We start from the raw sequence: 20,806 nt of genomic DNA, 5'->3' as shown, positions 1-20,806 counted from the left end.
AATCCCAGAACCTGTAGAAATTAAAGTGTTGTTGTTAAATTAGCAATTTAAAATAGTCTTACTTTATAGCTACATTTATATGGAGATGATGGACAAACACTTTAAAAATCCAGAATGATAAAAGGATAATCTTCAATTACTCCCATTTACTGTATTCAACTAGTTTCTGATCTCACAATCCAAGAAACAAAAGTGTGGCAGGGAGAGGAAAGGGAAGTTATCATGCCTTCCTCTATACCTAGATAGTAAAATTTAATTTAAAAGAAATAATGTTACCTTAAAGTAAATCAATAATTGTTCTAACTAGGTGGCCATTTTAGGTCAAAAATTGTATTTCTGAGATCTCATTTTCTTGGCACACAATTACTGTTTACAATTAAGCTAAAAACTTGTTCTGGTATTTTATGACATCAGGAAAATTCTTTCCTCTCCAGGCAGAATGCCAAAAACAACTACAGCTAAATGCCTGGGCCTTCGGCTTCTCAGGGAGACGATTCTGTCCTGTTTAATTTAAACTAGCTTTGCCATAAGAAAGACAAAAAACTTCTTTTGTTTTCGTGAATAAAATATAAACTACCCAGAATTTGAACTGCCAATCTTAAGATTTTAAATGACTGAAGAATCTTTATTGGTTCTGACAGAAAATTCATTAGAAAACAAAACAGGTTGCATAAGACTTTTGACACAATTTCTTAATGAGTATGGGCATTTAAGGTTTCTTTTCAAATATAATGTTAACATTATAAATCTAATGGTAGAATATACATATTACAAAATGTCAAAATCCAAAAAAAGGCAAATACATTTCATTCATAGCTATGTAACATTCATTCATATGATCAGAGATGAAATCTTGTTTTCATCCATTATTTGTCTTTCTACTTTTGAAATGTCAGAGAATTTAATTTAATAACCAGAAGGCTGAGAGAGAAAAAAGAGAGACAGAGCTGGAGAGACAGAAAGATGTACACTGAATACTTACCTTCCTCCCCAAACTGATCATATATTTCTCTCTTTTTAGGATCACTCAATACTTCATAAGCTTCTGCGACCTCTTTAAATTTTTCCTCTGCCTGAGGAGATTTGTTCTTGTCCGGATGAAATTTGAGGGCTTGTTTTCGGTAAGCCTTTTTAATATCTTCATCTGAAGCTCCTTTTTCAATTCCCAAAATGCAATAATAGTCTTTCCCCATTTCGAATGCCTTGAAATGAACTTAGATTCCCTTTGTGAAAGAAAACAGCGTCCCCAGTCTTAGCAATACAATGATTCTAAGAAAAATAAACCAAGCTGGGTATTTTAAAAGTTAAAGCAAATCAGCAATTCAGCTTCGCTGTCTTAAGGCAGCAAGCAGACAGTGTCTCTGTATTTAATTCCTTCCCCAACAGCTCACTTACAGATAAATATACACTACACAGGAGACAGCCTCCTTCTAGATCCTCCCATTTTCACTACGTGTCTCTGTACTTTCTAGAACAGCAAATGCTACAGGACGTCACTTCCCCAGCTGCCTCTAGTCAAAGTATTGAGCTAGGTTTTCTCCTCCTCCACGATTAACTATTCATTTTCCTTCTGGCTCTACCATTTTTATGTCCTTTTTAAGAGGCCAAGTGGATTAAGAAACCAATATTTCAGCACAGAATGTCATAACTACACATTTATTTACTCCATTCTAGGTAAAAAAGCAACAAAAAAATCATTATAGCCATTAAGTATCTTACCATTAAAATAAGTTAAAGTTATTATACAAATAAAAATACTTATTTTAGGTATTTTAATTTCAACTTCAAGTTATTCAAATGTAAGATATACAATACTAAAATATGGTTTGTTTAAATTAAAACTGTCAAATAATTTGTGTCATTTTCAGAATTCCTAGGGTCTATCTATCAGAAATGCCAGGAATTTGGCATTGTAAAAGGCTACATATCATAAATATCAAAAGCAAGGCTTTAAAGTCAGTAAAGGACTTAAATATGACTTTAGCTGATGATTTTAACTTTTTTTTTGTAGTATACAAGAGTTAATAGTTCAGGCAAACTAATAACTTCTGAAAGCTTCATATCTGATTTTAGTTACTTCAACTAAAACAGAATGAGATCTGCCCTCCCCACTCCTAGGGTCACTATTTAAAGAATTCTTGTGCTGCTTCAGGAAAGACAGGAGAAAGTATCAGGTTACAGACAGTAAAAACTCATGTTTCTTTTAAGACTTTAACTGGATCAGCTTAAAATCTGGATATGCTATTTATGAGGCATAATATGAGAGATATTTTTTCTTTTAAAAACACATTTTCCCTAATTATAAATATAAATACTCATTGAAGATTTTGGAAAACACAGAAAGAAAAAAGAATAAAATAAAAACCTTACTGGGCTTCCCTGGTGGCACAGTGGTTAACAACCTGCCTACCAATGCAGGGGACAGGGGTTCAATCCCTGGTCCGGGAATATCCCACATGCCGCAGAGCAGCTAAGCCCGTGTGCCACAACTACTGAGCCTGCGCTCTAGAGCCCGCAAGCCACAGCTACTGAGCCCGTGTGCCACAACTACTGAAGCCCGCGTGCCTAGAGCCCATGTGCTGCAACAAGAGAAGCCACCGCAGTGAGAAGCCCGTGCATCACAATGAGGAGTAGCCCCCACTCGCCCCAAGTAGAGAAAGCCTGAGCGCAGCAATAAAGACCCAGTGCAGCCAAGAATAAATAAATAAATAAATAAGTAAAAAACAAAACAAAACAAAACCTTCCTATCATACCACTTTAGTTAATCCCTGCTAAATGTTAGTGTGACATAAGAAAATGTCCAAAGAATTGTACAGAGCACTGTATTGAATATCTTAAGTCTGTAAAAATTAAAAGAAAAAAAGAGCAGTTATGAGAAAAAGTAAATGTAAATGTATGTTTAGAATATAATGAAAAGGTGATGATCACATGTTAACCTTCAAAAATATGGGAACACCTACTCTATACACCAAGCAGCCTTACATTAATGATTCAGCAAAATGTTCCTCTTTGTGCATTTTGACAGCTAGGATTTACTATTTCTCAAAACTCTCTAAAAACACCTTGGTATAGAAAGGTATCGTATTTATCTAGCCTACTTATAGGTTACAGAGGTTTGCCAGCTATTCAGCAAATTTTTTTAGTCCCACCAAGGAATAGTTAATGTCAAAAGATAAACTTTCAAATCCAGAAAACTTAAGGAAAAATGCTAATATCCAAAGTCACCTTAAGACTCCTGCTTTTTTTTTTTTTTTTTTAAGACTCCTGCTTTTTAAAAAAGCATATTGCAAGTTGGAATCCAGTCCAATGATCAGCATTGAGAGTAGAGTAAAAATATAATAAAAATCATCTATTCTAGAATTAATTTCCAAGAGAGTTCCTTTAAATATTCATTACCAAAGAACACTGGTATAGTAATATGAAAATTCTGAATTGTTCTGGAGGGTAATGCTGGGAGCTAAAAAAACCAGATTCTTATCTGATTCAATCATTTTCAGAGAGCTAGAAATATTATCAGGACTTGACATATTAACTGATTTCAGAACCCAAAGACTAGATCTTTCACATTTCTGAAAAATGCATTACATGTTAACAAATGGAAAGAAATCTGGCTCTTCACACATAGAGAAGGGTGATAAAAGATTTTCATGTTTTTTCAAATATCATAAGCACACAAAAGGATTACAGTAGTAGTGTTGAAATGCAAGAATTCCCCTCAACTTGGAAATTCCAAGTTAATAAGGAAGAAATTATAATTTTAAGACTTTAAATAGTAAAATAATCTAGCTAGGTTTTGGTAAAATAATCTAGCTAGGTTTTGGTAAAATGAGCAGTGTAAATAATTCTTTCAAACATTTGGGAATGGTTATTTTAAATGATTTTAGAAGCATTGTAAATATCATACCTGGAAATTTCTTCTTAGAAAATAATTCAAAGAAAAAATTATATATACAAATATACCCATTGCAATTACACGCAATAGGGTAATGAATCAATGTGGTCATTATTACACTACGTAGTACTTGAGAGACATTTTACTCTTACATACACTTAAAAGTTAAGGGTTTCCCTGGTGGTGCAGTGGTTGAGAATCCGCCTGCCAATGCAGGAAACACGGGTTCGAGCCCTGGTCTGGGAAGATCCCACATGCCGCGGAGCAACTAGGCCCGTGAGCCACAACTACTGAGCCTGCGCGTCTGGAGCCTGTGCTCCTCAACAAGAGGCCGCGATAGTGAGAGGCCCGCGCACCGCGATGAAGAGTGGCCCCCACTTGCCGCAACTAGAGAAAGCCCTTGCACAGAAACGACGACCCAACACAGCCAAAAAAAAAAAAAAAAAAAAAGTTGAAAATCCATTACACAATCACTTTACATTCAATCTTCTTCATCCAAGTTTGTTTGAGATGAATGTGGGTTGTTTTTTTGGGGGGGATGGGGGGCGCAAGAGCAATTGTCACCCCTGTAAATAATTATCATGACAAAAATAGAGTGTGTAAAGCAAAGAGTAATGGCAGCCTGTAGGGAAAATGGAGCAGAGATGTAAGCAAAGCTCATCTAATAAGTGTGCTTTTAAAAGTAAAAATAAAAACAAAACCAAAAAAATTACATAATAATAGTCTATTTGAAACTGTTTAAAAATCACATAAATCAGTGCTTATTTGATTTTATAGGTATGTGTATGTGTGGCAGAAAATTCGAAGAGAAGAAAAATTAACTTGAGTTAGGAACACCCTTTTTTTTTCTTTAATTTCTTTAAGGCTGCTATATTTTTAACAAGGATATGAAATTAGTGTTTGTATTTTTTTATTTTTATTACTCAAACATTGATGAGATTATTCCATGAAAACACAATTCTCTTCCCTTTATTAAAAGAAAATTACAAAGAGTGAGATTCTTTTTAATGTTTACAGTTTACAAGGTCAAGTTCTCATGCTGGGGCAGAGGTGCTTCATCTCTAACTGAAGGACAAGTTACAATGTATTTTAAAGAAATGATTTTAATTTTCTCAATCAAATCATAAAACTTAAGTATGTTTATTATTTTGTTTATAAAAGTTAATAGCAACAAAACTTTTGTGCTTAATAATATATTTGAGGGAAGTGTATCACTCTCTTTTAGGGAGTCGAGGGCCAGAATTAAGTAAATATTCTAATGACATTACATTTTATTTTTAATAACTGTAATAAAACGTCCTTATTTGGGATATTATGCTTTAATAATAAGTACAGAGAAATTATTTTTACAGAAGTATGTGTCCTTTCTGATTTTATCACCATAGTTTAAATATTAAACATGTTTAGATAATGAGAGCTAAAGATAATAGTATTTTAACTACAAAAAAAAACCTGAAAGTATATAACTAGTCATTCAACTGATACCATCTTCACCTTCTACTTTGGCTTTATTCACACACAATAAAAAAGTAAGTTTTATTTCTCCAATTCACAAATCATTTCTCAGTTATAATAAAATTAGTACAGAGAAAGACAGTAAGCCTTCTAGAGTCTCAGAAGAAATTACTATTAAAATTTAGATTATCATTGCAATACTTGAAGACAAATGATTTCTAATAGTTTACCGATGTTCCTGCTGAAAACTTTTTCTGTCAATATTTAGTTCTTAACTCAGTACATTCAGACCTGAAATTTCTCATTTAGTATTAATATTAGTAAATTATGACTTCCATTCACTGATACTTCTTATCCAAGAATAAGCAAACTGAGGCTCTTTTAAACCTTGTTAACAGTGCTTGAGATATTTGAATAGTCGTTATAAAATCTGCTAAGGTGCATCAGGGAATATTGACAGTGTAGTAGGTAAAAGCACAGACTTTGGAGACAGGCTGCCTGTATTAGAATCCTGGCAACACCACTTACTAGTTGTGTGGCCTTGGACTTAACTGTTCTGTGCCTCAGTTTCCTTATCTGTCCAATGGGATTAACATTAATACCTACTTTGCAGGGCTGTTATGAGGATTAAATGAGATAAATGTGTGATGCATTTAAATGTGGATAGTGCAGTCCATGCAAGTGTTAGCTACTATAATGATAACAATGATTTCATCATATGACCTAGAAGAATTTTTCCTGGAAAAATGATTACTATACCATATGTATAACAAAATGCCCTTATTTACAAGCATACACATCCACTCAGAAAAGCTATCCAACTAAGAAGAAATGGCTTTTTCCAAATATTCCAGTTATTTTCTACTTACTCATCTTGACTCTGTTAAATTTAGAATCATTAAGACATCATATAGGTAGCATCCATTGTATTCAAATGCAGTGTATTTCAAATACTTTAGTCAAGACAATGTGGTATTGGTGAAAGAACAATAGATCAGGAAAGGCAAAAAGGTCAATAAAACAGAATAGGGAGCCCAGAAATAGACTCATATAAGTATAGTTAACTGATCTTTGACAAAGGAATGAAGGCAATATAATAGAGAAAAAATGTTCCAAATAGTGTTTGAACAACTGGACATCCACTTGCAAAGAAATGAATCTAGATACAGACTTTATACCCTTCACAAAAATTAACTCAAAATGGATCCCAGACGTAAACGTAAAATGCAAATGATAAAAACTCCTACAACATAGGAAAAGATCTAGATGACCTTGGGTTTGGCAATGTTTTTAAATATGACACCAAAGGAACAATTCATGAAAGAAAGAATTCATAAGCTGGATTTCATTAAAAATACAATTTTCTGTTGACAAAGACACTGTCAAAAGAATGAAGAGGCAAGCCACAGACTGGAAGAAAATATTTCAAAAGACATATCTGGTAAAAGACTGTTATCCAAAATACATAAAGAACTCCTAAAACTCAACAATAAGAAAACAAACAACTCAGTTAAACAATGGGTTAACATTTTTTAGACCTTAACAGACACCTCACCAAAGAAGATATACAGACGGCAAATAAAGCAAGCATATGAAAAGATGCTCCATAATGTATGTCATCAGGGAAATGCATATTAAAACAATAAGATACCATAACACACCTACTAGAACGGCCAAAATCCAGAACACTGGCAATACCAAATGCTGGCATAGAACAACAGGAACTCTCTTTCATTGATGACAGGAATGTCTTCCACTTTGGAAGACAGTTTGGTGATTTCTTACAAAAAATACACCCATCATGTGGTCTGGTAATCGTGCTCCTTGGTGTTTACACAAAGGAGTTGAAAACCAATATCCACACAAAAACCTGCCCATGAATGTTTATGGCAGCTTTATTCATAATTGCCAAAACTTGGAAGCAACCAATATGTCCTTCATTAGGTGAATAGATAAACTGTGGTAAAATCCCATTCAGGCAAATGGAACACTATTCAGCAGTAAACAGAAATGAGTTTAAAAAATAATAAATTTAAAAACAAGAAAATAAAAAGAAATGAGCTATCAAGCCATATAAAAACATGGAGGAAACTTAAATGCATATTACTAAGTGAAAGAAGCCAGTCTGAAAAGGCTACATACTATATAACATTTTGGAAAAGGCAAAACTATGGAGACAATAAAAAGATCAGTGTTTGCCAGGGGTTAGTGGAAAGGGAAGGATAAATAGGTGGAGTACAGAGGATTTTAAGGTAGTGAAACTACTCAGTATAGTACTGAATGGTAGGCAAATGTCATTATATATTTGTCCAAACCCATAGAATGTACAACACCAAGAGTGAAACCTAATGTAAATTACGGACTCTGGGTGATAATAATGTGTCAATATAAGTTCATTGTTCCATCTAGTGGGAGATGTTGATAATGGAGGGGGGGGTATGCATGTGTAGAGGCAGGAGGTCTATGGGAAATCTTTGTACCTTCCACTCAATTGTGCTGTGAACATAAAACTGATCGAAAAAATAAAGCCTATTTGTCAATTTAAAAATAAATGGATAAAAAGTTGTTTATATTTTTTAGACATATATCTTTGATTTGAGAGTCAGAAAATCCCTCCAGCCTTGATTTCTGCTGCTGCCTCATATACCTCAATCGTACTATATTACTTGAAAGATGCCTAGGGAAAACTATTATTTATCACTGAATCTTCAATTCCTCCTAGTGGACTAGCATAAAGGGGCTACAAATGTCTAAAGTATAAGTTAAATAATAAAGACAGACCTAAGAATTTCAACGCTTGGTTCCTAATCTCAGCTCTGCCATTTAGTAGGTAATTTAGGCAAATCATTTAATTTCTCTGAATTCCTAACTCAAAAATGTTATTGTGAGAATCAAATAATATGCATGAAAGCACTAAAATTTATACGATGACATATACATATAAGTTGTTTTCATTATTTTAAGCTATACAAACTATTCTGCTACCACTTGGAGGTCTACTGACCAATCATCTCTCTTTACTGAGGAAATTTTACTTGGTATAAAGCATTAGAGTAACTACCAGAATCACCCCCAAAGGACTCAGGCATCCTCTAAGATCATGCCCCTTGCCATGTTCCCTTTTCAGACTTTTATCACTGAATTTTAGTCTCTTTGTATTAAAAAAGTAACTGTGCTATGTCTTCTCTGTAATAATAACATTTATATATTAGTTTACAGTTTATCAAAGACTTCCGTATGCTTTCTCATAAGTAATCTATATATATGCACACACATCTGATATTGAAAGTAGTGATAAGATTTCAAAGAGCTTTTCAGTGGCTAGCAATTTAATAGTGAGTTAAGATATTTTAAACAATACTTAAATAGACATTGTTCCAATATTAACATAAGGAGTACTACCAGGCTGGTGTCCTAATATTTGGCCTGCGTTTTAGATAATACCTAAATAATTACATATAATCAAACTATGGCCATCTAATAATAGAATATATTTTACCTCTACATTTTATACTTTCCTAAAACTCCTTCCAGCACTGAGGAATCATTATCATAGATTTCTTATAGCAAAATTGCTTGACTGCTAGTTTGGAACTTAGATTCTATATTCTCATTTCTGTGGAAAGGCTTCAAATTTTGAGCATAAGTTATAAAACCTAAAAATTTTGTCATGGTTACAAATGCAACTTTAACTTTAGGGAAAAAAATTAAAAATTTTTGAAAAGATTCATTTCTTACTCCATCCACGTTACAAAACAGAAAAAGCGAACTTAAGGCAAGTGTCTTTAAGTCATTAAATACCATCTACTTAAAATTAAACTGTTCTGGAAACCCTGTCTTTTTTCTTAACTATAAATGTCCTTCTTTGGGTAATTACAGTAAGTTGGACTTGAATTTGGAATTAGGCAGTCAATAATAGCATGTGAGTGCCCATTTTATAGTATCTGATGGGTACTACAAAACTTGTTTTAAAAGATGGCTATGACCATGGGGAACATTCTCCATTAATAAAGTATCTCAGTCATTCAGCAAACGTTTACTGAGTGCATATTATGTGCTATAAACTAGACAGACAACATCCTTGCTCTCATTCAACTCATATTCTGGTGGGAGAAGACAACCAATAAACAAGTTAAAAAAGAAATAATAAAATTTCAGATAATTTGAAGTACCTTAAAGAAAAATTTTAAATGTTGCTAAGACAGAGATGGGAAGTGGCTACTTTAGCCAGGGTGGTCAGGGAAGCCCTCTTTTTAGCTCCCTTTTAAAAATTATACTAAACATTTGGCACTAAGGTAGGTAGTTATTTTGGCTAGAGGAAAAGAAGAAAGTCTGGGTATCATACTTTAAAAAATATAATGCTTTCAGAAAAGCAAATGGGCCGGTAAGGAGTTCTTAATGACCTCTTTGATTCTATTATCAAGAAGAGATGTATTCAGCTCTCATCATCTTTTCCATTTATTCCCATTCCCCATGTACAAATCTGTACATATCCCTTCAAATCTATAGCTGACAATCAAATTAGTTTGATACAAAGACAGTAAACAATTAAAGGCCAAAACAGGTGTTATGTAACTATTATAGGAGTAAAGGGACCATTGAGACAGAGAGGAAAGAACATCAAACTTGGAATGAGATTTGGTTCCAGTATTCTTAGTTTTGCTACTCAGCATTTATACAAAGTTCTGGAAAAATCAACTATTATTCCCTTATTCTCCAAAATGAATAACATCATCCACCTCATTAGATTGATATATAGAATGAGATAATATGGAAAGGGCTTTACGAAAAGTAAAATACTATACAAATGTTAATTATATGCTCATTTGGGGCAGAGTGGTGGGGACGGGAAAGGTTTCAGTAAAAAAAAAATGTGAGGATCTTGAAAGATTGATACAATTTAGAAAGAAAGCCAGGAAGGGGGAGGGTTTGTGATTTGGACCAAGAACTCAAAGTCCAGAAGCAAAAAGCATAAAATCATTTGATACAGTAAAAAGAATGGTCAGATTAAATCGTATGATTTAGGAAGGCTCACTGTAGGAAGCTGACAGATAAAAGTTATGGTCAGATTGCTGAAAGTTTTGAATGTCATATTTTTACTTAATGACGGCTCGTTCATGTTCTTCAAAAAGTGCTAATTTGTTAGGTCTTTGAAATAAATTTTATTCAAAAGCTTGCTTCATTTCTTAAGTGTCAATTTACTTTGAAGCTAGTGAAATTACTTTTTTAGTTCTCTTAGTAAGCTAGTGAAATTAATTCTCTTATTAATGTAAAAAATTTCATTAATATTTGTAAGCTTCCAAGGGCACCAGTAAAAGATGTCAAACTAACCTAAAAAGTTGATAGGAAGAAGAGCTTTATCAATCATAATTCTCCTTGGAATACTGTCTATACCACCTAAATTTCCCAGTACTTTAATCACTATAGTTATATTAGTAATTCCCAAGTTTTCAAGTTTTGATTCTGTGTCATTGCTTTTTTTTTTTTCTTTTGCCAGTCTTCTGTGTATTTTATTTTTATTTTTTTAATTATTTAAAAATTTTGGTGTACTATATGTGTACTTCAAATTTATTTATTTATTTATTTACGGCTGTGTTGGGTCTTCGTTGCTGTCCGTGGGCTTTTCTCTGGTTGCAGTGAGTAGGGGCTACTTTTTTTTTTTTAATTAATTTATTTATTTTTGGCTGCGTTGGGTCTTCATTGCCGCACACGGGCTTTCTCTAGTTGTGGGGAGTGGGGGCTACTCTTTGTTGCGGTGCACAGGCTTTTCATTGCAGTGGCTTCTCTTGCTGTGGAGCACAGGCTCTAGGCGCGCAGGCTTCAGTAGTTGTGGAACGCAGGCTCAGTAGCTGTGGCACACGGTCTTAGTTGCTCCATGGCATGTGGGATCTTCCCAGACCAGGGATCGAACCCATGTCCCCTGCATTGTGGGGACTACTCTTCATTGCGGTGCATGGGCTTCTCATTTCTCACTGCGGTGGCTTCTCTTGTTGTGGAGCATGGGCTCTTGGCACACAGGCTCAGCAGTTGTGGCACATGGGCTTCAGTAGTTGTGGCGTGTGGGCTCAGTAGTTGTGGTGCACGGGCTTAGTTGCTCCACAGCATGTAGGATCTTCCCAGACCAGGGCTTGAACCTGTGTCCCCTGCATTGGTAGGTGGATTCTTAACCACTGCGCCACCAGGGAAGTCCTTCACTGCTTGATTTTACAATACTTTTCCTGGCACAAAGCACTATAATAGAATTTACACATTCAATTTGACCAATTTAACAGTATTTACCAAAAAAAAGATTTAAAAACAAATTTTTAAAGTACATGCCTTTAAAAAAAATAAGTAAAATAAAATTGCTTTAATCATTTTATAAAAAATACTATAGTTATCTGGAGATACCCAGGCGTAAGAAATGTTTTCTGCTTTTTAAAAAAGCATTTCCTTTTTGGGGAGTGTAGAACTGATTTTATTCTGTGGTGATATTAAAAAGTTTCCTAATAAAATAGCCCAATAATAACTTGCCCTTCTTTCTAACCCTCTTTTATAAGAAGTCACTGAAAAGCTTACCACAGGACTAATAAATATACAGTGAGCTAATCTCATACTTTCCTAACATTTTAGAATTACAGTGTTCTGGGACTTCCCTGGTGGTCCAGTGGTTGGGACTCCGCACTTCCACTGCAGGGGGTGTGGGTTCAATCCCTGGTGGGGGAACTGGGATCCTGCATGCCCTGCACTGTGTGCCCCCCCTCCCAAATTTTTTTAATTAAAGAAAAAAAAAAGAAAGTGTTCTGTACAATATTTTTCAATATTGAATCAGAAAGCCAAAAGAAACTACAGAGTTTCTAGGTCACTTTAAATGGGTGTTGTAAATTGGTATATGATTATGTTGAAAGATCACATAACTTAGAGCAGTGCTGTCCAGCAGCAAGCTACAAATAAAGTGAGCTACAAATGCAAGCCACATATGTTACTGAAACATTTTTATAATCCACATTTTAATAAAAGAAACGTGAAATTTTAATAATGTATATATTTAACTCAATAAATCTAAGATATCATACACTGTAACATGTAGTCAATAAAAAATTATCAATAAGATATATTTTACAATTCTTTTTTTTGTACTAAGTCTTCAGAATCCAGTGTGAATTTTACACTTACACATCTCAGTTCAGATAGCCACATTTCAGGCACTTACCTTCATGTGGCTAGTGGCTACTGTATTAGACAGTGTAGATCTAGAGGTTTCTTCCAATTCCCAGTGCTATGATCCAACTTTTCAGAAACCTTAACCTATAAACTTAAGTATATCATACATACACATCTCTGACATGCACATTTAGGGAAAACAAAATCTTAACAGATGAATATTAAAGAAAAGTTCATTTCTGGGAATTCCCTGGTTGTCCAGTAGTTCGGACTCCATGCTTAGGTAACTAAGATCCCACAAGCCACGCTGCATGGCCAAAAATAAAATAAAATTTTAAAAAAGTTCACTTTTACTTATAAAATAGTATTCCAGTGCTGACTTCAGCTGTACATATAATTGGCATAATACAGAGAAGATTAGTATGGCTCCTGCCCAAGGATAACATGCAAATTCGTGAAGCATTTTATATTTTTAAAAAAGATAGAGGGAATTCCCTGGCAGTCCAGTGGTTAGGACTCCAAGCTCTCACTGCTGAGGGCCCAGGTTCAATCCCTGGTTGGGGAAGTAGGATCCCACAAGTTGGGGGGCGCGGCTAAAAAAAAAAAAAAAAGATAAATACGTGAGGTGATGGATGTGTCAATTAGAGGGGAGAAGTCCTTTCACAATGTATACATATATCAAATTTTCACAATGTACACTTTAAATATCTTACAGTATTGTCAATTATATCTCAGTAAAGTTGAAAAAGAAAACATCCCATTTTTCATCTGCAAAAAAAGGACTTTGTGTGAGGACTTTTTCAAAGTAATACTTTACTTTTAGGGTAAAGTAGTGGGGATGGTTCTATTTACACATGCTCACTCAGTATGTGCTTTCACAGTGCTGAAAGTAAAAGCAACACTGGAAAATGAGGAATTTATGCGATTTTCACTTTATTCTTTTCCAAAGTTTCTCCTCTCACAAGTAGCTAGGGAAGGCATCAGAATCACCAGGAAGACTTAACTGGCGGCCAGAGAGGAGAGCAGTCTGTGGCTAAAGTGAAACCAAGAGCTCCTCAGGGTAAGACAAGTAGTAGAGGGAAAAATAACGATTGTAGCCCAGAGGTAAAGCAGGAAAAGAGAGGATAAGCTGCTGTTTCGCCAAACTGTTGGGCTCTTAGGCAAGACTGCAATAAACTGATTATCTCGCAAGTTTGATTAGCTTTCCAACTGTTTACAACTCAATAATATGATTTTTTTTTTTTTTTTTGGCCCTGCTGCACGGCATGCAGAACTTCCCCAACCAAGGATCGAACCATGCCCCCCGGAAGTCTTAACTGGACCACCAGGGAAGTCCCTAAAATGATTTATTTTAAATTTAAATCAGTACCTAACCTTAACTATGAAATATCTTTATAACATGTTGAATCTGTGAAGGCATAAATAATTAAACCTCTGCTACTGTGGAGACAAAAATATGATTCAAAGACTTTATTGCAACTTACCAAATATTAAGTATTAGGACATGTATAAAATAAGCCAACCTGTGGTATAGTATTCACCAACTGCTGTAAAATTAGGCCATCGACTGCCTAACTCCAAATACAATGAGCCCAAAGTACTGTAATTGATTAAAGGAGGACATTTATAGGTAAAAGAAAAAAGTAGGATTTCAAGAATAATTTAATTTTAAATGGATGGGTTTTAATGTTTGAGTTTTTAATATTTTAAAATATAGCCTTTTTATTATCTAGGCTAAATCAGCAAGTAAAGGCAACAGTTACTGAGATCAAAACAGTCTAAGTCATGATCCCTTCCCATACGATAAAAACATAAAATAGTACCCATTGTCTATTGCTGCTTTCACCATACAGTGACAGAGTTGAGTAGTTGTAGCAGAGACTGTGTGGCCCACAAAGCCTAAAAATTTACTGTTTGACCCTTAAGAGAAAATGTTTGCCAACCCCTGCTTTATACAAATTATCCTTTAACTGGAGGGAGAGGGCAGGCTAAAGTAGCAGTGAACACAATAAAATTTTGTTATATCTAGCAAATTAAAAAAAAAAACAGTTTTCACTGTAAACACTTAAGCTTATAAAACATCAGCCTGGCTGATGGTAAAATAAAACTTGTAAACTGAAATTCTCAACCTGGGCATGTTCGCTAAGGGGACTATATTAGAAAACTTAGGGTAGTGAAGTGAGATGTTTATCAAAAGAGGGGCACGCTGTCTCAGTATCTCCATTTTTGATGAGACCTATATCCCCCATCCCCCCCTCCACCCCTTAGTGTGACACTAACGGACACTCAAGTTTGGAAACTACTGATTTAGACACAACTCAGAGCTTTTATTAGCTTGAGGAACAAACAATTTGCTTTCCTCTTAAATCAAAAGGATAAATTTTGTAAATGGGGGGTAAAATGGTTTCAATTTTTATTTTAACTACAATTTTAGAAAACCACATGCTGGAAATGTAAAGAATATAAAGAACGGATCTTAGTACCTTGTAGGAATCTAGATGGTCATTCCAATTAAAATTAGTTTTGCTTTTTTATTCCCATTGCAAAGATAGAAAAACACAGTGCTCAGAGTGTAGCTGGAACATTGGCACCCCATATTTGTTTATAGAATAAAAGCCTCCATGTCAATATAGTGATTAATATTAATGCCATTGAGCTGAGTCATGCAGTTTTTAAATTATATTTGCCTATCCCCAATTTCTCATTTGAATCCAACAGAACTAATCATATCTCTAATCATACCTCTATACTGTTCAGCTTGACCATCTAACTCATCACTCCTGGCCACAAATGACTTTGGCTGGTTCCCAAAGTCAAATTTATCCTGTCTCATTATTTAACATATTTATGTTCTATAAAGTTGTGTGAATGCTGAATTAGCAAATATTGAATCATTGCCCCTGAGGGAAATGCTGGGTTAAGTCAACTCATGAACACATAACCTTGTTTCCCGTGTATTTCTGTAATGAAGACACTTCATTTATTATAACACTGAACTCATGGTCAAACAGCAGTGTAACTCCTACCTGAATGAAGCTTATCTAACACATGTATTCCCTCCGTAAGGCACATCACAGACTTCTTGTGCTTAGGAACGTCAGACAGCACCTCAGCACCACACTGAAACATCTCTTTAAACAGTAAAATCACCAAAAAAAAAGGCACGAAAATGCAAAAAATGCAAAAATGCACTAAATAGACCATAAAGACTTGTTAATGAGAGCTGAAATAAGAAGGCTAAGCACTGCCTTGTTGGATATCAGCTGGGAACATAAGACAAATTTTTTTTGCTGCTCTGCTCATGCACATGCAAATGGCCAATAAAGCACCCTGAGTACTAATTTCAGGGTTACAAATAAATTTTAGTTAGTGGGCAAATCTGAAAGTAAAGAACTGGTGAATATGAAGGATCAACTGTATGATGATGTACTACTACGGATAATCTAAATTAATTATGATCAGTTAAAAAATTATTTTTAAGCAACAGCAAAATGAAAACTACAGTCACCCAAAGTAATGTCTTTAAAGTAATATTTCTTTGGTATGTATAAATTGAGTGGGGTGTGTATGTATGTGTGTATTTCCCTCTTCCCCACTCCATACTCAGCTTAGTACTACTTCGAGACTCAGTCTCTAACTGGGCAAATCTGATCCCAACTTGGGTTAGGTTCTGCTGACCACAAGTTCCCACATTTTTCTCAGTATCTCTACCACTTATCACAACTACATAACCATCTGTTTGCTTATGCCCTACTCACTGGGTTGTAGCCTCCCTACAACCCAGTTTTTTGTTTTTTTGGGTTTTTTTCTTTTTTTAGAACATTTTCCTAGTATAAGGCCTTGTTATACATTGCTGTTCAATTAACTTTTACTGAGCGAATAATTCAATGAAATGAGAAATTACAAGGACCTAAAGTATGATGACTATGATATAAAAAGACAAATGGGCAAATTTAATAGAGGTAGAATACATACAATTTGCCAACCAACCTTATGTGGGGGATTTGGAAGGATTTTTAGATTGCCCTGGTTTCTTCTTCTTCTTCTTCTTTTTTTTTTTTTTTTGGCCATGCGGCTTGCGAGATCATCCCCGACCAGGGACTGAACCCAGGCCACATCAGTGAAAGCCCGGAATCCTAACCATTAGGCCAAAGGAATGCAGAGCTGTGCTACTAATAAAAGTATAGAATACAGGAAGAGTACATTTGAAGAAAAGATGAGCTCCATTTAGTTTCCTATAACCTCTTCATCTATGCTACTTCTTTATTTTTAAAAAAAAATATTTATTTGGTTGTGCCAGGTCTTAGTTGTGGCATGCGAACTCTTAACTGTGGCATGCATGTGGGATCTAGTTCTTTGACCAGGGATCGAACCCGGGCCCCTTGCACTGGGAGCACGGAGTCTTAACCACTGTGCCACCAAGGAAGTCCCTATGCTACTTCTATACTTGGAAAATTTTATTGCTTGATAAAACTGCATTCCTAATTACTACCTGTGTTGGAATAACTTGTTCCAACTATAATGTAAGATCATACAGGGCAAGGTTTATTTACTTTTTGACTCCTAAAAACCTAGTACAACAATATTCAATTGAATTGAATGTGGATGAAGGTGTCCAGGAGACAGTTGGATATTCTAAACTGGGGCTTAGGAAAGAAGTCTTAGCTGGAGATAAAGATTTAGAAAAGATCATAACACAGGTGTTATTTTAAAGGGTAGAAGAATAATTTTTGAAAGAATCAAAGACAGAACTTTGGGATACCAGCATTTAGGGAACACATCAATCAAGAGGAAAAAATGAAAAACACTAAGAAGGAAAAATCGGAGATCAACCAGGTGAGAATGGTATGGCAGACACTACTGATTATGAACCACACAGCCATTCCTATCTTCTTTCTGGATAACAGATATCTAGTTTCTTCCAGAATAGAGTAATGAACTCAAGGAAGGTCAGTGCCTCCGCCAGCCCCTGGGGAATGACTCATGGTTAGTTTAAGTCAATCATAGTAATCACATTTCCTTTTGCCAGTGATTGATTGGTGTAGGGGTGGCCAATGAGATGTAAGGGAAATGCTCTGGGGAACTCTGGGGGAAACTGTCTTTCCTATAAAGAGAAACCTACCCCAGAGAAACCCCAGCACTGACTTTCTGCTTTGGGATGATTAAAATACGGTGCTTGCTATCTTACAATCCTGAAGGTAAACATCTGTGACACAGTGAGAATGCTAGAGTACAAAGAAAGCAAGAGCCTGGGTCCTTGATAGTGTTGTTACATCCCTTAATCAATATTAGAACCATCTATCATTGGTCTTATTGTTAAAGAAATTCTGTTACTTGGAGCTGAAAACATCTTGATATCACTGGTGTCCCAAAACCAAAAGGAGGACAGTGTTTCATGACGGATATAGGAAAGTCAAGAAGGGTGATAGAAAAGTACCCACTAGAGTGAGAATGATTTTTGTTTCAGTAGTTATAGCTAATCACAGTAAGCACTCAAACATTAATTATGTGCAAGCATTGTTCTAAAACTTAATACATATAACCTCATTTAATCTTTCACCAACAATCCTATGATATAGATGGAATTGTGGGCAATGAAAGCAAAAGCCAGAATCCAGTGAATTGAACAATAAGAGAGATATGAAAATGGAATAGTAAATTTAAGCTTTTAAAGAAAGTCATCTGAGGGAAGAAGAGAGAGTTGTAATAAAGTAGGGATAAAGAAGGTTTTAAGATGGTCGAGTGAGGGACATTCCTGGTGGCGCAGTGGTTAAAAATCCACTTGCCGATGCAGGGGACATGTGTTCGATCCCTGGTCTGGGAAGATCCCACATGCCACAGAGCAACTAAGCCCGTGCGCCACAACTACTGAGCCTGCGCTCTAGAGCCTGCGAGCCACAACTGCTGAGCCCACGTGCCACAACTACTGAAGCCCACAGGCCCTGGAGCCTGCATGCCACAACTACTGAGCCCACGCACCGCAACTACTGAAGCCCGTGCTCTGTAACAAGAGAAGCCAGCATAGTGAGAAGCCCGCACACCACAATGAAGAGTAGCCCCCCGCTCGCTGCAGCTAGAGAAAGCCCACGTGTAGCAACAAAGACCCAATGCAGCCAAAAATAAATAAATAAAAATTAAAAAACAAAAGATGGTCAAGAGAGGAAAAAATATATAGAGAGGAAAATGAGATATATAAAAATACATACAAATACATAAGAAAAGAAATAATTGCTTAATTAAGGTCTCAGAGGAAATAGGAGGGTTTGGTGCCAAGATTGGAAATAGATGAAATTTGAACAAAATTAGAAGTAGAGCTCTGAGATTAAGAGAAAATAAATAAGGAAAACATTATAAATTTGAAGGCAAGAGGACTAGGAAGACTAAAAAGTTTATAGATGCTATCAATCCTCTTAAAATTTTTTTTTTTAAAAAGGACATCTGCATCTAAGGAGTTGAGAATAAAAGTAGGGCATCTGACACAGAATGGTAATGGTTTGACATAGCAGTTATGTGAACTAGGAAGGAAACTAATCAGAAACAAGTAAAGCATTACTAAATCTCACTGAGGACCCAGCCAAAACCAGAAACCATGATAAGATGAATCAATATTCATTTTATTCATTTCTTCATAAACATTTTATTAAGGGTTTTCCATATGCCAAGGCACCTTCCTAGTTATTGGGGATAAAAGATGAACAAAAATTCCTGCCTCATATACTTTACATTCTAATGAAGAAGATATAATTTAAAAGATTTTTTAATAATTAAAAATATTTTTAAAAATACTATATGGAATGTTAGATGGTAGTAGGTACTAAGGAAAATAAAGTAGGAAAGGGAAATAAGAGAATTAAAATTTTAGATGGGGTGGCCAGAAATGGCTTCACAGAGAAAATAAACATTTGTACCACGACCTGAAAGAGGAAAAGGGAAAAGCTATATGCATATGTGGGGGTCATTCAAAAGCCTAGAGGTGAGGGAATGCCAGGCATCTTTGAGGTTTGGTTATTTAAGAATGATGGGGTAGGGGTGGGGAAGGGGTTGGGAAATGGTCAGAGAAATAATAGATGTCTAGATGGTGTAGAGCCTCGCAGGCCACTAAAGACTTTGACTTGAACTGAGGGAAGGTGAGAAGCCACTGGAGAGTTTTATGCAGAAAAATGATGGGATTACTTTGGCTTCTGGAGTAGAGAAGCATGATGGGCAAGGATGGAAGACTAATTAAGAATGTATTGCAATAATAGTTCAGGTGATTTGGACCATGATGTAGCAGAGAAGGTCCTACTTTATTTTAAAGGTAGAGTCAATAGGATTTTCTGATGAATCAGATGTGGACTGTGAGAGAAATCAGTAATGACTTCAAGGTTTTTCAGCTTCAGCAAGCTAAAAGAACAGAATTGCTATTTACTAAAATAGGAAGACAGAAGAGCTACAGCAGGAAATTGGAGAGTTCAATATTGGACACATTAAGTTTAAGACGCCAGTTAAGCTTATAAATGGTAATGTCTAATAGGCATTTGGATGAGTTTGGTATTCATAGAGGCAGTACAGAGGGAAGACAAAATATCAGTAGAGGTGAACTTTAAAACCACAAGACTAAAGGAGAGTATACTGGAGTGAATGTAGATAGAAAAAAAAAAAGGGTCCAAGGAGAGAGTCCTAAGATTTACAAATATAGTAGTAACGATAACTATTACTAATAAGGTAAGGCCTCTCAGCCTCAGGAGATGAATCTTAATTATTCAAAACCAAGTATGAAACTTGCTAGAGTAAGCCAGTGTTTCAGCTCTGAGCAGCACAAGGTTAATCCAGTGAGCATCCAGAGGAAGGAGGTAGTAGTGTTTCCTTGCTTTTAAAGGGAAGAAACTTTCTTTTTCCACTTTACAATCATGCCTGCATAACACTGGGAACTGAGGCAACCATTATGCAATCATTAGGGGCACTAAGCCACATGCTGAGGATGGCAGAGGGCAAAGATGAAAAAAATATGGATACCTCATGTATTGTTGAGCTGCTAAATCAACCAGCCCTAGAGTGACTCTGCACCTGGACTTTTTAGTTATTATTTAATAAGGGTTTTCATTACTCATAGGCAATTGTATCTGGTTACCATAATCTCACTTAATTTTCATAACAATGCTTAGAGCACAAAGAACAAAATGAGACTCAAAAAAGATTAAACATGGCCAGGTTAAATAACTTGGCACATAGGTAGCAAATGGTGAATTGAAGCTTAACTGACTCCAAAGTCTATTTTAAGTGGTTTAGAGTAGATTTAAAGAGTGGACATAACTGAAAGACAAAGGGGAATGGGAG

General features: G+C 35.4%; 1 protein-coding gene and 1 pseudogene across 3 annotated transcripts in view; one reads left to right on the top strand and one right to left on the bottom strand.

Moving 5' to 3' along the window:
• DNAJB4 (DnaJ heat shock protein family (Hsp40) member B4) overlaps positions 1–20,806 on the bottom strand; it is a 39,955-nt gene that overhangs the window by 8,204 nt on the left and 10,945 nt on the right. The window contains exon 2 of one of the 3 annotated variants that reach the window (XM_057544195.1): positions 983–1,223. The exons of 1 other annotated variant lie outside the window; for it this stretch is intronic. In XM_057544195.1, the coding sequence (XP_057400178.1) occupies positions 983–1,193 (211 nt within the window). In that variant the 5' untranslated portion in view covers positions 1,194–1,223. Of the gene's footprint in view, positions 1–982; positions 1,465–20,806 lie in introns of those variants that run through there. One more of the 3 variants, XM_007191788.2, reaches the window with a different exon arrangement.
• On the top strand, positions 12,865–12,964 carry LOC114239099 (U6 spliceosomal RNA; annotated as a pseudogene).

This window comes from Balaenoptera acutorostrata, chromosome 1, assembly GCF_949987535.1.
Source record: "Balaenoptera acutorostrata chromosome 1, mBalAcu1.1, whole genome shotgun sequence".
NCBI classification, from domain to species: Eukaryota; Metazoa; Chordata; class Mammalia; order Artiodactyla; family Balaenopteridae; genus Balaenoptera; species Balaenoptera acutorostrata.
This window is presented reverse-complemented; position numbering and strand designations above follow the sequence as displayed.